Source organism: Coregonus lavaretus (assembly GCF_964263955.1).
Source record: "Coregonus lavaretus genome assembly, chromosome: 8".
NCBI classification, from domain to species: domain Eukaryota; kingdom Metazoa; phylum Chordata; class Actinopteri; order Salmoniformes; family Salmonidae; genus Coregonus; species Coregonus lavaretus.
In genome coordinates, this window is record NC_139995.1 from 19,175,026 (window position 1) to 19,190,123 (window position 15,098).

The 15,098-nt window shown below is 43.4% G+C and overlaps 1 protein-coding gene across 1 annotated transcript; it reads right to left on the reverse strand.

Annotated features, from left to right (window-relative positions):
- Nucleotides 1-8,476: 8,476 nt before the first annotated feature.
- LOC311133735 (netrin-4-like) lies at nucleotides 8,477-14,285 on the reverse strand (the record flags this gene model as incomplete). The annotated part of the gene is made up of 10 exons (XM_084167284.1): nucleotides 8,477-8,613; nucleotides 8,789-8,959; nucleotides 9,395-9,463; nucleotides 9,584-9,711; nucleotides 9,833-10,049; nucleotides 10,326-10,514; nucleotides 10,813-10,939; nucleotides 11,043-11,378; nucleotides 11,479-11,948; nucleotides 14,234-14,285. The coding sequence occupies 10 exons, from the start codon at nucleotides 14,283-14,285 to the stop codon at nucleotides 8,477-8,479; spliced, it is 1,896 nt and encodes a 631-aa protein (XP_084023410.1).
- Nucleotides 14,286-15,098: the final 813 nt, after the last annotated feature.

Below are 15,098 nucleotides of genomic sequence, written 5' to 3' on the forward strand. Positions count from 1 at the left end.
AGTTGCATCGATGTGAATAGATGTTTTGTTTATTTTTACTATAATTTAGAAATAATTTGTCATCCGTTAAAGTACCATTATATGGAAAGTTAGTGAAAGAGACTAATAGATATTGTAGAGGGTTTTTCTGTGTTACAAAGTAAGTAAGTTAAGTGGGTGATGAGACATGTTGAATTGGATTGTTGAAAAAAATAATTATTTATATTTAGGGGAATGAAAATATATTATTAGGTAGTAGTGCTTTGTGGAGACAATTTACTAATGACATGATTATGTAAGAGGGTGAAAGGAAGTAGTGATAAGTGGGCTATATTGACATACAGTGGGGAGAACAAGTATTTGATACACTGCCGATTTTGCAGGTTTTCCTACTTACAAAGCATGTAGAGGTCTGTAATTTTTATCATAGGTACACTTCAACTGTGAGAGACGGAATCTAAAACAAAAATCCAGAAAATCACATTGTATGATTTTTAAGTAATTAATTTGCATTTTATTGCATGACATAAGTATTTGATCACCTACCAACCAGTAAGAATTCCGGCTCTCACAGACCTGTTAGTTTTTCTTTAAGAAGCCCTCCTGTTCTCCACTCATTACCTGCATTAACTGCACCTGTTTGAACTCGTTCCCTGTATAAAAGACACCTGTCCACACACTCAATCAAACAGACTCCAACCTCTCCACAATGGCCAAGACCAGAGAGTTGTGTAAGGACATCAGGGATAAAATTGTAGACCTGCACAAGGCTGGGATGGGCTACAGGACAATAGGCAAGCAGCTTGGTGAGAAGGCAACAACTGTTGGCGCAATTATTAGAAAATGGAAGAAGTTCAAGATGACGGTCAATCACCCTCGGTCTGGGGCTCCATGCAAGATCTCACCTTGTGGGGCATCAATGATCATGAGGAAGGTGAGGGATCAGCCCAGAACTACACGGCAGGACCTGATCAATGACCTGAAGAGAGCTGGGACCACAGTCTCAAAGAAAACCATTAGTAACACACTACGCCGTCATGGATTAAAATCCTGCAGCGCACGCAAGGTCCCCCTGCTCAAACCAGCGCATGTCCAGGCCCATCTGAAGTTTGCCAATGACCATCTGGATGATCCAGAGGAGGAATTGGAGAAGGTCATGTGGTCTGATGAGACAAAAATAGAGCTTTTTGGTCTAAACTCCACTCGCCGTGTTTGGAGGAAGAAGAAGGATGAGTACAACCCCAAGAACACCATGCCAACCGTGAAGCATGGAGGTGGAAACATCATTCTTTGGGGATGCTTTTCTGCAAAGGGGACAGGATGACTGCACCGTATTGAGAGGAGGATGGATGGGGCCATATATTGCGAGATCTTGGCCAACAACCTCCTTCCCTCAGTAAGAGCATTGAAGATGGGTCGTGGCTGGGTCTTCAAGCATGACAACGACCCGAAACACACAGCCAGGGCAACTAAGGAGTGGCTCCGTAAGAAGCATCTCAAGGTCCTGGAGTGGCCTAGCCAGTCTCCAGACCTGAACCCAATAGGACATCTTTGGAGGGAGCTGAAAGTCCGTATTGCCCAGCGACAGCCCCGAAACATGAAGGATCTGGAGAAGGTCTGTATGGAGTAGTGGGCCAAAATCCCTGCTGCAGTGTGTGCAAACCTGGTCAAGACCTACAGGAAACGTATGATCTCTGTAATTGCAAACAAAGGTTTCTGTACCAAATATTAAGTTCTGCTTTTCTGATGTATCAAATACTTATGTCATGCAATAAAATGCAAATTAATTACTTAAAAATCATACAATGTGATTTTCTGGATTTTTATTTTAGATTCCGTCTCTCACAGTTGAAGTGTACCTATGATAAAAATTACAGACCTCTACATGCTTTGTAAGTAGGAAAACCTGCAAAATCGGCAGTGTATCAAATACTTGTTCTCCCCACTGTATGTAGGAAGCATTGGGATGATATGAAGAACATGTCTAGATAGTTGAATATGGAACGTTATTTGATAATTGGTCATTATTATTATTACATATCGTTTGTTTAAACAATGGTGAGTTATGCAGACAGTTCATTAATTCTAAAAACGATAATCTGTTTATGATATGTTGAACAATGGGAGATAGTTGTTACTATTAGGCTTATGAAGAAGTAGACATTTTTTGTATGTTATGAAGTTATTAAACAATAGGTTTATATTTTAAAACATCAATGCAACCGGTTGTGATGATTAAAGTACTAGAAAGGGGTTATAGGTTTATAGTAGAAGGTGTAGTGAACTTAATGAAACATGGTATTATCTAGTGTCTTCTGAGTGGGAGTTTTTTTCCAGGATCGATGGAAGTCTCCTATAGTATTATGTTAAGGTGAGAGTAGGAGACAAAGTCTCAAACAAATCTTTTTAATAGATGCATGGGATAAAATAGCAAGGCTTACTTATGCGGAGTAAGGGATTATATTGGCTAATGAATGAAATATGAAATTTAAAGGGGGGGAAAATTCCTAGTACGCTTTGCCTCAGGCCATCAATTTATAGAGCGGTTATCAGCTCCTGTGACTTTACAACATGAAAATTCAGGAGGAGAAGTATGCATACCTGTACTGAAATTAAGCCAGTTAATCTACTAGGAAGAGATGCTATGACTCAGTTGAACGTAGCTGTAACACCGACTGAGAGGGGTATGAAGGCATATGTAGTAAGGGATAACATGGTAGTGAGCGGGGAGGGAGAGCCATGCTATTGGTATAGCCAGGATTTACTGAGAGGGGGACTTACAGACATACCTAAATCACTGGTAGACCTTGCGAATGATTTAGTGACTGGACCAACCAAGATGACGGTAGATGACTTACACTGTACATTGTGATATAATGAGCACCCAGGCCCTGACCCAGTTTATGAGGAAGAATTGTTCAAAACCACAGAAAGAACAATTGGGTTAAAATGGGTTCACTATGATAACACACGTGCAGCTGTAGAGGTGGGGTTGGGACCACAGAGCCAGAGACTGTACAGAGAAAGGTGGAGCCCCCATGTTTCCCTAGTCAAAGAACCTTCAGAGGAATGGTTATCACTAGGAAAATGGGTAACGCAGGGTAAGAACATCACTGACTGGCAGAGTGCACCAAATGGGGATCAGTATAGCCACTCCACTGGGAGATACAGAAGAAAGTTGAATTGGAGAGCAAAAACCCAACCCGGGGTCCACCTAGAGACAAGTTTTGACAAATGACAGGAAGATATTTTCTTAACTCAGGAACAGGAAGATGAGTTAGCAGCAATCCCGTTCAATTTATGGTCACAAGGACCTGCCGATGTGGGGCTAATTAAGGGAGTAGCTCCAGTGCAAGTGGTTCCTCGATCCGATCACAGGCCATACCAAAAGCAATATCCTATAAGCCAGAAGCAATAAAAGGGATAACACCCACATTTGAGCATTTACTTAAGGGAGGGGTGCTAATTCCTGGAGATGAGGCACAATGCAACTCTCCAGTATTTCCTGTTAAAAAAGCGACACCCAGCGCCAACTGGAGGATGGTCATGGACTTGCAGGGGGTTAATAAAAATATAATTCCCAGAGCTCCATGTGTACCAGATCCACATACTTTGCTGAGCCAATTGAAACCAGAGAACTCCTATTTCACGGTGATTGATTTAGCTAATGCTTTCTTTAGTATCCCAGTTCATCCAAATAGTCAGGGGTGGTTTGGCTTTACATTCCAGGGAAGGAAATGGACTTACGCTATGATGCCACAAGGCTACTCGGAAAGTCCTACAATCTTTTCCCAGGCTATAACTAGGAATTTGGGAAAGTTTGAACCTCAGGAAGGAAGTCAAATTTTAATTTATGTAGATGATATTCTATTGGCTAATCCCACTCAAGAGGGATGTAAGAAAGATACACTCCAATTGTTAACCTTTATGGCAGAACAGGGACAAAGTTAGCAAAAGGAAACTTCAGCTCTGGCAGAGCGAGGTGATTTACTTAGGACATACAATAACTCAGGAGGGGCGAACGTTAAACTCATCCAGGAAAACTGCTATACTTGGAGCACCAAAACTGTTAAACAAGAAACAAATGATGAACTTTTTGGGAATGATAAACTACTGTAGAGCGTGGGTACCCCATTATGCACTGCATACAGGTAAATAAAGTGATCTTATCTATGGGAAGGCAATGGCAGCCCATGATAAAGTAATTTGGAACTCTGAGGTGGAGGAACAATTCATAGAGGTAAAAAAAAAGTAGCTCACTTCCCAAACAGTCTTAGCTTTTGATGAGGGAGATTGTTTTAGTGGACTATGAGATAAAACTGGGTTAATCACGAACATAGAGTTAGAATTATTTTTTGCTAGGCAAATAACTGAATTGGGTCATTTCACTGTGTGTGTATGTTTGAAAGATTTAAGTATGGATCTGTCATGTCCAACCATCAGTCTTCAGGTCAAGCCCGGGAGAGCCGGGGTTGAACAGAGTTTAAACTAAACATGAGTGTTTTTACAAGATAAGGGATTGATTGATTGTATTACTAAGGATAATTTACCAATATTACCTAAGTGATTGTTTAGAGATGTGGAAATATTGACACATGGGCAGAGACATGTGTCAACAGGGGGGTGATGGTAGATGGTAGGATTAAAGATAACTAGATGGAGGAGAGGACTAAATACTTTTTTTTAAAATATTTGGATACAGTCTAGAAAGAAAATACTAATATGAACGGTATGATTAGAGAGGGGTTAAGGAAAACACACAGGAGTGCAGGAAGAAATTGGGTACAATGTCTACCGATAGTATTAATGATGATCATGATAACTCCAGATAAAGAAGGGTTATTGCCATTTGAGAAAGTATTTGGTAGACCATATAGAATGCCCAAGTTAGGAGGACCAGAGCAGGTAGAGAGAGACTGAGAGCACTCTAGCCGAACACATGAGAAGGTTGTTTATTAACCACACCCATATGTCAAAGGTTTTGTGCCCCACAGGTGAACTAAAGGAGAAGGTGACCCACTCTTTCCAACCAGGTGACTGGTGTGGATCCCTAAAGAAGAAAGACTGGAAGCAGGCCTGTTGGGAAGGGCCCTATCAGGTTATATTAGTCACCGCCTTTGCCATTAGAATGCAGTGGGTCCACGTTACCCACTGCAAAAAGGTAAGAACACATACAAGCACCACTGAACACACGCAGAATTAGCGAAAAGAACTGGACCAATAGGGTCCGGGGAACACCTCTGATAACGAAGATCTCCTACCCCGACCTATCATCACTGTAGTGTGTTCTTAGGGTGTGAGTATGGGGTGGTACCAAGCAGAAAGACTAAGGGCAGGAGAGGGTTGGTGGTTTTTGGGAATATGGGTAACCCTGAGCTGCATTATAGTCTCGGCAATGGTCCTGATATGTCAAGATCCACCACCACCCGCACCAATTACGCTATGCCCTTACCATTGTTAAGAAGTAAAAGAGAAGCGACCCGACATACTGACCGTCAGGGACGAGTAACCTACAAAATAGGAGTCAGAGGGCAGACTGTAGGATTCAAAATAAGGGTTAGGGACGTAGCCAACGGGTGGGGTACATGTCAACAAGCAACAGAATGGAATAATACCCCATCATATTTGTGTTCGGGCCCCACAGCGGATTGTTCTTGGACTCAAGTGTTTAAACACACTTGGGGACGGGGATATGAGACCGGCCGGGACTGGACATCCAGATGGGGGTTAAAGAGAAACAAAGACATCACAAATTGTCAATTGGAAATAGTAGTAATGTGACTGACTTAGGTTCGGAAGCACAGGAGAGAATTCTGAACCTTACAGCCCCTGTAACCGATGGGTGGTGGGCGTGTACCAGTAAAGGCCGTATAAGGCAGACAAGGCCAAAAGGGTGGGTAGGTACCTGCGCCCCGGTTCTACTGGTTCAGCCAGTTAGAATTAGTGACCGGAAACCAAGGAAAGGGTTAAACAGACGTAGGAGGAGTTTTGACCAGAAGGAGAATAGCACTATTTGGATGGATACAATTGGGATACCAAGGGGGTTACCGGGTGAATATAAAGCTATGAATCAAGTAGGGGAAGGATTTACTACAACGTTCTTTTGGTGGGTAACAATCAATAAAAATGTGGATTGGATTAATTATATATATATTACAGCCAACAACGGTTTGTGAACCAGACTAGAGATGCAGTGAGGGGAATCTCAGATCAATTATCCGCCACCTCGCTCATGACTTGGCAAAATAGGTTGGCTCTAGATATGTTGCTGGTAGAAAAGGGTGTCTGTAGAATGTTGGCCATTGTTGCACATTTATCCCCAACAACACAGCACCAGACGGTGCTGTGGCAAGAGCTCTGATGGGGTTAACAGCTTTAAGCAAGGAGTGGGCTGAGAATTCTGGAATCAATACCTCTGTGACCGGATGGTTTGATGAAATGTTTGGGAAATGGAAAACCATAGAAGCCACAATTTTGGGGGCAGTTATTGCCTGTATGGGTATGCTTGTATTGTGTGTTTGTTGTCTTATTCCCTGTGTCCGAGGGTTGGTGAGTCAGGCGTTGGAGAATGCAGTGTCTCAACAGATGATGAGATATAAACCGACTCCGGACTCTGACCAGTGGAATGTGAAATGCGATCCTCCAGGCTTGGTGGATAACAAGGACTTTGACTCTGATAACCTGCAATTAGTTACAACTTTCATTGGTTCTGACGTGTTAATTTTTTTTAGAAAAATCTAAAAAAGAACACCTATGATTGGAAAGTAGTTAATATAACTAATCTCTGAGGTTAATTATGCTTGTAAATACATTTATCCTGAGGGTGTAAAAATTTTGTCAAAGGGTGGATTGATAGATATAATGACTAAAAAGATTCCACCCCAATACTGTATAAATGTGTAAACTGTGTTAAGAGTTATAAGACAATGAACCCACTAACAGAGAAGGGGGTTAGAAACTGCTGAGACACACATTCCAGGAGAAAGGAAACCTAGAAACTGTCAAACTTAACCATTCTATACTGTGGAAAGTCACAGGCCGCCTAAAGGTGGGCGGAGCAAAGTTCCTTTGTGTGAAGGCATATAAAAAGTGTTTTTAGCGCCAGAGCGCTCTCTGAATAAAAATTGCTGATTTCTTGCAGACTGGAGAATGTAATTCTGACTTAACTAGAGTCTTACAACCTCTGGGAATTATTCAAAGCTTAGTATTAGAGATAAAAATTCTCATGACAGTAGGTCTAATATCTTGTCCCTGACATTCTTGGAGAGCTCTTTGGTCTTGGCCATGGTGGAGAGTTTGGAATCTGATTGATTGATTGCTTCTGTGGACAGCTGTCTTTTATACAGGTAACAAGCTGAGATTAGGAGCACTCCCTTTAAGAGATCTTTCTGATTGAGAGGGGGTCAAATACTTATTTCCCTCATTAAAATACAAATCAATTTATAACATTTTGTACATGCGTTTTTCTGTTTTTTTGTTGTTGTTATTCTGTCTCTCACTGTTCAAATAAACCTACCATTAAAATTATAGACTGATCATTTCTTTGTCAGTGGGCAAACGTACAAAATCAGCAGGGGATCAAATACTTTTTTCCCTCACTGTACGACTGGACCATGATGCTTTGAAAGTGATTCTTCCTCAGGGATCTTGTTCATTCTTTGGTAAAACTGCACCACACACATTGAGCCTTGTATCCTTTCAGATTAAGACATTAGCAACATTTTCCTAACACTTAAATTTCTCAGATGTATATTTTTATGTAATCTGAAGGCCCTATTTGTTGCAGAAAAGATGGCAATGGCTGGAACGCGTGTAGACTTAGACTACCACCAGACGTGCATTCTGCGATTGCACTACGCTGAAGAGAAAGCCAGGACGCCCAAAAGAGACATGGAGAACAATAGAAAAGAAGATGGAGTGTGGCCTGACCTGGGGAACCCTCACCAAGAAGGCTGCCGACTGGAAGCAGTGCACTCACTTGTGGATGCCTCATGTGCCTCAATATTTAAGTAAGTATGTGTATTTATTGCATTTTCATTAGCACACTTCACATGAAAAATAAATGATTGGAACTGGATACTGAAAAAGGCCGTACACTATAAGCAGTCAAAAGCAGCACTGTAATGTACTGAGACAGAACCTAGTAGGCATAAAAGGCATGGCTTTGAACGTCTGTAAAGCTTGTATACTAGGGTTTGTGTCTAACAGATTCCAGAGGGATGTTTTTTTTTATGTCCGTGTGTGTGGTATGACTCAAGTTAAATCATCTTCCTAAGAATGGCTCAAAAGATTCCAGAATCCAGTCCATCCTCTTTGCATGATATGGCAGGGTTGTAGTCTTATATGGGCAAGATCTTCCATAGCAGTTATTGGTCAAGACACTTGGTCAAGCCTTATCCATTGAGATTCAGTCCCTTTCCTGAATTATCTACTGAACCAGTGATTCCCCTGGTCCGTTTCCATTCAGAGTGCTCTGTTATGGGCTTGGAGATGGTGTTCAGGGGCAGCCCTGCCTTAGGCCCTCTGATATGTGGGCCCCCAGTTGGGGGGTCCAGGGAACCACCACACTCTGCATGGTGACCAACAGCCGCCCCGTCCCTGCCTCCTCTGGACCTGCCAGCATGTACTCCACACCTGGAAGAAGAGGGAGAGGAGAGAGAGTTCAGCCTCAATCCTGTTTAGAATAACTTATATCAGAGTGAACAGAGTAGCTACCAACCTTGTGGAAAAATAAGGACGATATTTAGAACATTACTGAATATAGTAGCACAATACTCTGTTCTGTTTGGTGATGTATATGTTGGGCTACCTGGATTAAGGATGGGGCAGGTGCACCCCCGGCTAGTCCAGGATATGGGGTAGAGACTGTGTGTGCCCTGGGAGAGGGGCACCTGTCCTGACCGCAGGACCTTGCGAACTTTGACCTGTACCTCTGCGTGGCTCCCCTTGTCATGAGCAGACAACACACTGGCTTTGATCACTGCCACAGACACACATGGAGACATACATCACTGGGGACCCTACCTCTTTAAGGAATAGCTGAAATAGTATAAAGTAATCCTTCTTCCCCCACCCCCCATAAAACAAATAAAAAAATAAAAAAAAAGGTGGTTGTCCCACTGGCTATCATAAGTTGAATGCACCAATTTGTAAGTCGCTCTGTATAAGAGCGTCTGCTAAATGATGTAAATATAATCACTGAAAGCAGTGACACCCAGATAAATCAAAGAATTATGGAATGTACACTTAATGCAGCATAAATTCCCACCGGAATTTAAACGCCATACACTGCAGTACTGTATGCACTGCTTATATCACTTGGCTTGACCAATGTCCAAGAGCCCATTACAGAGTGAGGGGGAAATTAAAATAATGTAGGATGTACAGTATGTGAGAACCTTGGGAAATATTTTACCATAGGCATGTTTGGTCTTACAGAGATCTGAGACACTCCTCAACTTCCTCTCCTTACAGTTGCATTTCCCTGGAAGGAGCCATAGACAGAAAGTGTCAGCAGTACATTAATATGTTTACTCAAACCCATGGCGGCAAGCTTTAAGTAGTGTGGTGCATAACTCTAATGCTAGTGTGCATCATCATTCACCTGTGTAGTGCATAGCAGAGACTGCCAGTTCCTTTGACCACACTGCCTCACCCTCATTGGTCAAGGCATGGTCCATGTCAGGAATCTTGCCCCCCATAGGGACATTGAAAACCTGGTTATTTGCATAGCTGCTGAAGTGACAACGAGAATATGGAGGGAAGATGTTATTGTAGAGTGAAACTGGAAATAGGAAAGTAAGCCACATAAGAAATGTTGGATTTAGTAGAGAAAAATGGTCTTAGGGCTTACCTGTCAAGGCAGATTCCAGTGTGGGGGTCACAGTTTTGGGGACAAGCACAGGGTTTGCACCCCTCTTCCCCAAAGCCCCAGTACCCAGGGAGACAGTGGCTACAGCCTGTTCCCCCAACACCAGGTCTGCAGTGGCACTGTCCACTCCTCGGGTGGCACCATGGGCCCTCCTCCCCAGAGCTGGCTGGTAATGAGCCCAGTGGGTCACACCAACAACCTGTGAAAAAGAGTGAGAAAAAGACTTATCAAGACCATACACATTAATTTCTCCTTCGTCTCTACCCCCACATACTGCTGTTACAAATCCACACCATTAGAGGGAGACAGATGTTTTAATATACACCCATGCCTGCAGTTTCAAGCACTGTTATACATTATGTATAACTGGAATTCACTGACATGTGGGACAACAATGAATGTACAACAGAGGAAATGTAGCATTCAGACATTATTCTATATTACTTTCACTTGTCCATAGGTTGTCCTGACTTACGTGTGCAGATGTGGGAGGAGCCAAGGGGCATGGCCGGGTGGCGGTGGTAACCATGGCGACAGCGTTGGCACCTGCGCCCTGCTGTATTGTGTTGGCATTCGTCACAGACGCCCCCACTGGTGGCCCCTGAGGACAGCCACTCCCTCTGGGAGAAGTGACAACTCTGCGCATGGCCGTGACACTCACACTCTGGAGCACAGGGAGACAACGATGGGATGGGAGAAAGGATGGAGGGGTTAGTAAGCTGGAAGGATAGATTATGAGATGACACCCAATGGTAGGTTTGCCAACACTCCTGGTTTGGCTTGGAGTCTTGACCTCCCTGCAAGCAAAACTTTTCCAGGAGATTTTATTAATGTTTGAATGAAACGTAATAACTGAAATGTAAACAGTGTTGAAGTATTACTATAATCTCTCAACATGAGCTTGATTTAAGTTGGCAACCCAACACTGTCTGGCCAGTGACCCCTCTTAGTAGGGCACTCACTGTGGCACGGGTGTGGCTCCCCACTGCTGCCATTGGCTGCCCTCCAGGGACGGTCATTGTATAGCAGGGCACACCTCTCACAGTGTTCTCCTACTGTGTGGTGAGTGCATACACACCTGCCAGGCACCTGCAATAAACACGGCTATTTAACACAATAAAGGACAAGCTTAGATAATTAAGCATTTTTAAAGCACGCACACACACACACAGGCTGAGCAGGCCACACTCACCATGTCCTTCAGTGTGTCCTGTCCGCCACTGTGTAAACAGTGTTCTGAATGGCCATGACAGAGACACGTCCCTCGAGCCAGGAGAGTGTAAATGGAAAAGGGAGCTGAGGCAGGAGGCTCTGTGCTGGGCTGGGGGGAAGTGAGGGGGGGAAGATTCAGGTCCGCAGGAGGGTTGGAGAGTCCAATGGAGGAAGAAGAGGTGGAAGGTGCCACAGATAATGGGCAGGTCTGGGCCTTGAGAAGTCTGAGGCGGAGGTTGGTGAGGGTCAGCTGGGAAAGGCCCTCCGGACTGTAGGGGTCAACTAATCCACCAGGGCCCAGAATCCGGAATATTACCTTTTGAGAAACATAAGGGTCTACTGTATACTGTTTGTCTACTGTGCTTTTAAAATGGTGTCTTACCCCACAGAGTAAATGAGACATTCTGTCCCCTTACCTCTCCCCTGCTGCACGGCTTAGCGCTGGAGTACCGGGACGTACACAGCGAGCCAGGCTGACCGGTGTCATCAGGAAGACCAAACGCCAGACTACAGTTCTGTGCAAACAGCTTGAGCGTCTCCCACGTCTGACCAAAGTCCTGCGAGCGCTCCATGGCCATGGCAGCGGGCCTGGGTGAGTGGAACTGCAGCACCACGTGGGTCAGACAGAAACGGGTCTCCAGGTCCAGACGGACCTCCTCCTCCTGGTCAGTGCCCACGCCTGAAGCCCACCAGGTGGCTGGGTGCAGGAAGGGATCATCCACCATGTGGGCAGGCGGGTGGAGGTCAACTGGACAGGGGTGGAGGGGAGTGGGGCATGTGGAGTGGTGGGACCCATTCCCACAGCAGCCTGAGAGGGTTGTGAGGGTCCTGCCACTGGCCAGGTTGCTAATGGGAGGACTGCAGGCATGGTCTACACACCTGGAGGCTGAAGATGGGGTGGATGGAGAGAGTTAATGCAGAATAAATATAAAATAAGAGATCTCGTAACTGCATATTGAAGGCTATTTTCCCATGGGGAGGGTGTCAATGCACTGTGTCCAGCAGGAAAGGAAGCAATGTGCAGCAGATGCATCTCAGGTTGCATCATCCACGGTAACCCAATAATATTAGAGTAAATCAGGTAAATCAGATTTAGGCGGTGGCAGATTGATGAGGGCAGCATTTTCCGACCTACACCTCCAACAACACATAGCACCTCACATAATTCTGCCCCAAAACAATGAAAACTTCTCTCACCCAGTGGCATATAGGCTATTGAGGAGAGCGCTGATGCTGCCCCATGATAAGCAGTGCCCACTTTGCCAAACTCGGGCACACAATATATAGCTTGTCCTTGCCCAGCGTGCCTCTCCATGGTGCTGTTGGAGAGACGCGGTGCTGTTGGAGAGACGCAGCACTGTAGCGCTCCACCAATGCTCTGTCAAAGTCATCGAACATAAGTCATGTAGCCTATACAGTATAAACAGTATATAGCCTCTGTGGGCGACCAAATTTATGACAATGTCATGAAACATACTTTTTACATAATGCATGTTTCCCAACAAATAGCCTAAATGGCGCACTATTAAATAAAAATGCGCTTGGATGTGAATATTAATTAACATGTTAACAAACACACCATATCCTAAAAACAGGACAGGTCAAAGTAAAATGGACAATAGCCTATTGAATGGAATTAGGCTACTCAAGACTACTGTCAGGGAGTTTCACTCAGTGGGCTAAATTGTCATGCTAATGAGCAATTTCAAGTTTTTAGGCATATTCATCAATTTCTGAGCTGATGATTGCTAAGAAGAAAATATGAACTGCATTTTACAAGATAATGCCATGCCTGAAAACTTGGGTATCTGACATAATGAGTTTCAAGTTTGGGGAAGCTTACAATTGATCCTACCATTTCTACCGATCTGCATGCCAGTTTTCGTGGAAATTATTAATTTAAATAATAACGTTTTCGTTAATCAAAATCATTGTCACGTGGTTATTAATACAAATCTGAATTAAAATGATACAAATATATCAAGTTAAAAATAAACTAATGCAAGAGCACCAGCCTCTGCCATATAGACACATTGATATAGTGCTCTCTGCCATATAGACACATTGATATAGTGCTCTCTGCCATATGGACACTGATAAACTGTGAGCCATTGGTGGCTAAAGAAATGAGCGCATGGAACTCAGAGATAGTTTAGGCCTATAGGCCAATGCAGCAGGCCTATAACTTCCATTGTCAACTAAGTAAAAATACATAAAGCCGACAAATAAAAACATTAGAAAATATCATGATGAAAATGCAGGTTCTTGCAATCGCATTTATCTCTCTACTTCGCCTCTCTGCCTTCCTTTTTATTTGTCTTGAACTATCTATTGAATTGCAACATTGTACCAAATCAATCAACTGGGTCAGGCCGGAAGCTATAGCTATAACAAACTTGCAACATTGTATCAACTAGCCTACTCCCGGGGCCTCAGAGTTTACTGTGCACGTGAGCTCTAGACAGACACAGCTGTTTTTTGCTTGAGGGAAAACTGTACAGGTACTTTTTTGCTCTTTCACACCGAGGCTTGTTGATTATTCAGGGGGAGAGTGTTGGAAAGATTTGTCAAATTTGAGGAACTATTATTCGCAATGGATATTTAAAAAAATGACTTTGTTGACTTAGGTTACAGTGTGAGGTGAAGAAAAAATGACTGAGAAGCTCAGCTTATTAGTGGTTGTGAGTTAAGACAATCAGAAATCAGACCCCAAAAAAATCTCGCCTAGAGTAGCATATCGGTCAGGATCGGGCCTGGGTGATAAGCTACTGCGCTATCAGTTATCGATAACTAGTTTTAACCTTTGCCATTCATAACTGTAAAGAGAACAAGGCAGATAACGGAACCGTCAGCTGGTGGCACGCACTGTGTGCCCAATTCATCCCACAATGGAATTTATTATGATACATTCCTATCCACTGCGTCGTCGCCATAATACCGCCGAATATAGGCGTAGCCAACGTAAGTATTAGGCCTATATTATGGGAAAAAGTCAAATCGAAAAATGGGGAAATAACATAGGCCTATTAGGCTATTATTCATAAGAGTCATAAAATAGCCTATGCATGGTGATCTTGAATTCCAGATATAGCCTATATTCTGGCAAGTAGGTCGATAGCCTATTGTCGCATATTGTCATATCAAATTAATTTCAAGATGATGGCCACTCACCTGTCCCACTTTGCATGAGCGCTAAAATTAAAGCGCAGTTAATCACCAGCATCTCAAATCGAAGACGACCTGTAAGTGGTTTCACAGGCGTTCAGAATCCCGCTGGATGAATTATTACCAATCCAATGACAACAAAACTGCCCACAGTCAAATAGTCTAATTATTCTCGCCAGTAGTGCAGATGCGCCTCAGCATCACGTTTTTGTTTATAACAATGAGCGCATTCCAATGAGATGAAATCCTATCGAGCCGCAGTTTGAGTCAGCCAAATGTTTTGTCTGACATCTTGTCATTAATAATGATGGGGGAAATGATTGTATTCGCATTCAGACGTTTAGCATTAACAATTAGCATTAATCAATGACAAAGTGTTCTGTGCGCGGTTGGTCCTTGTCGCACAGATCTCATCTAGGGACATAGACAGGCATGCCCAGTCATGAGCTATTACAATAATTTCCATTCCAGCGTGGATGCCCTCATGTCAACAACGATACCAGCTCATGTTATTGCTACAGCTCTACACTCCATGCAGGACCCTATGTGTGTAGCCTATGCCGAAGCCGCCTACGGTCAAGTGTTGTCTTGAGTGAGAGTTTAAATGGGCTCACACCCGCCCTGAGATTGGTAGGCATTTACCCATGACCGTTCTCCTAGCAGCAGGATATTATGCTGGCAGCACGATCGCGGATTGTTTTTGTTTATTTCAGAATAAGATTCCCCCTGCAAAGACATGCTAAAGTTTGGGAATATTTTTCACAGCATTGCTAACAACTTTTAAAAATAAAAAATTTGACATTTTTAATATTGTATTATTCATACCATTTCTTTTGAAAGTTTACACAAACACTGATATGTTGAAAGCTAT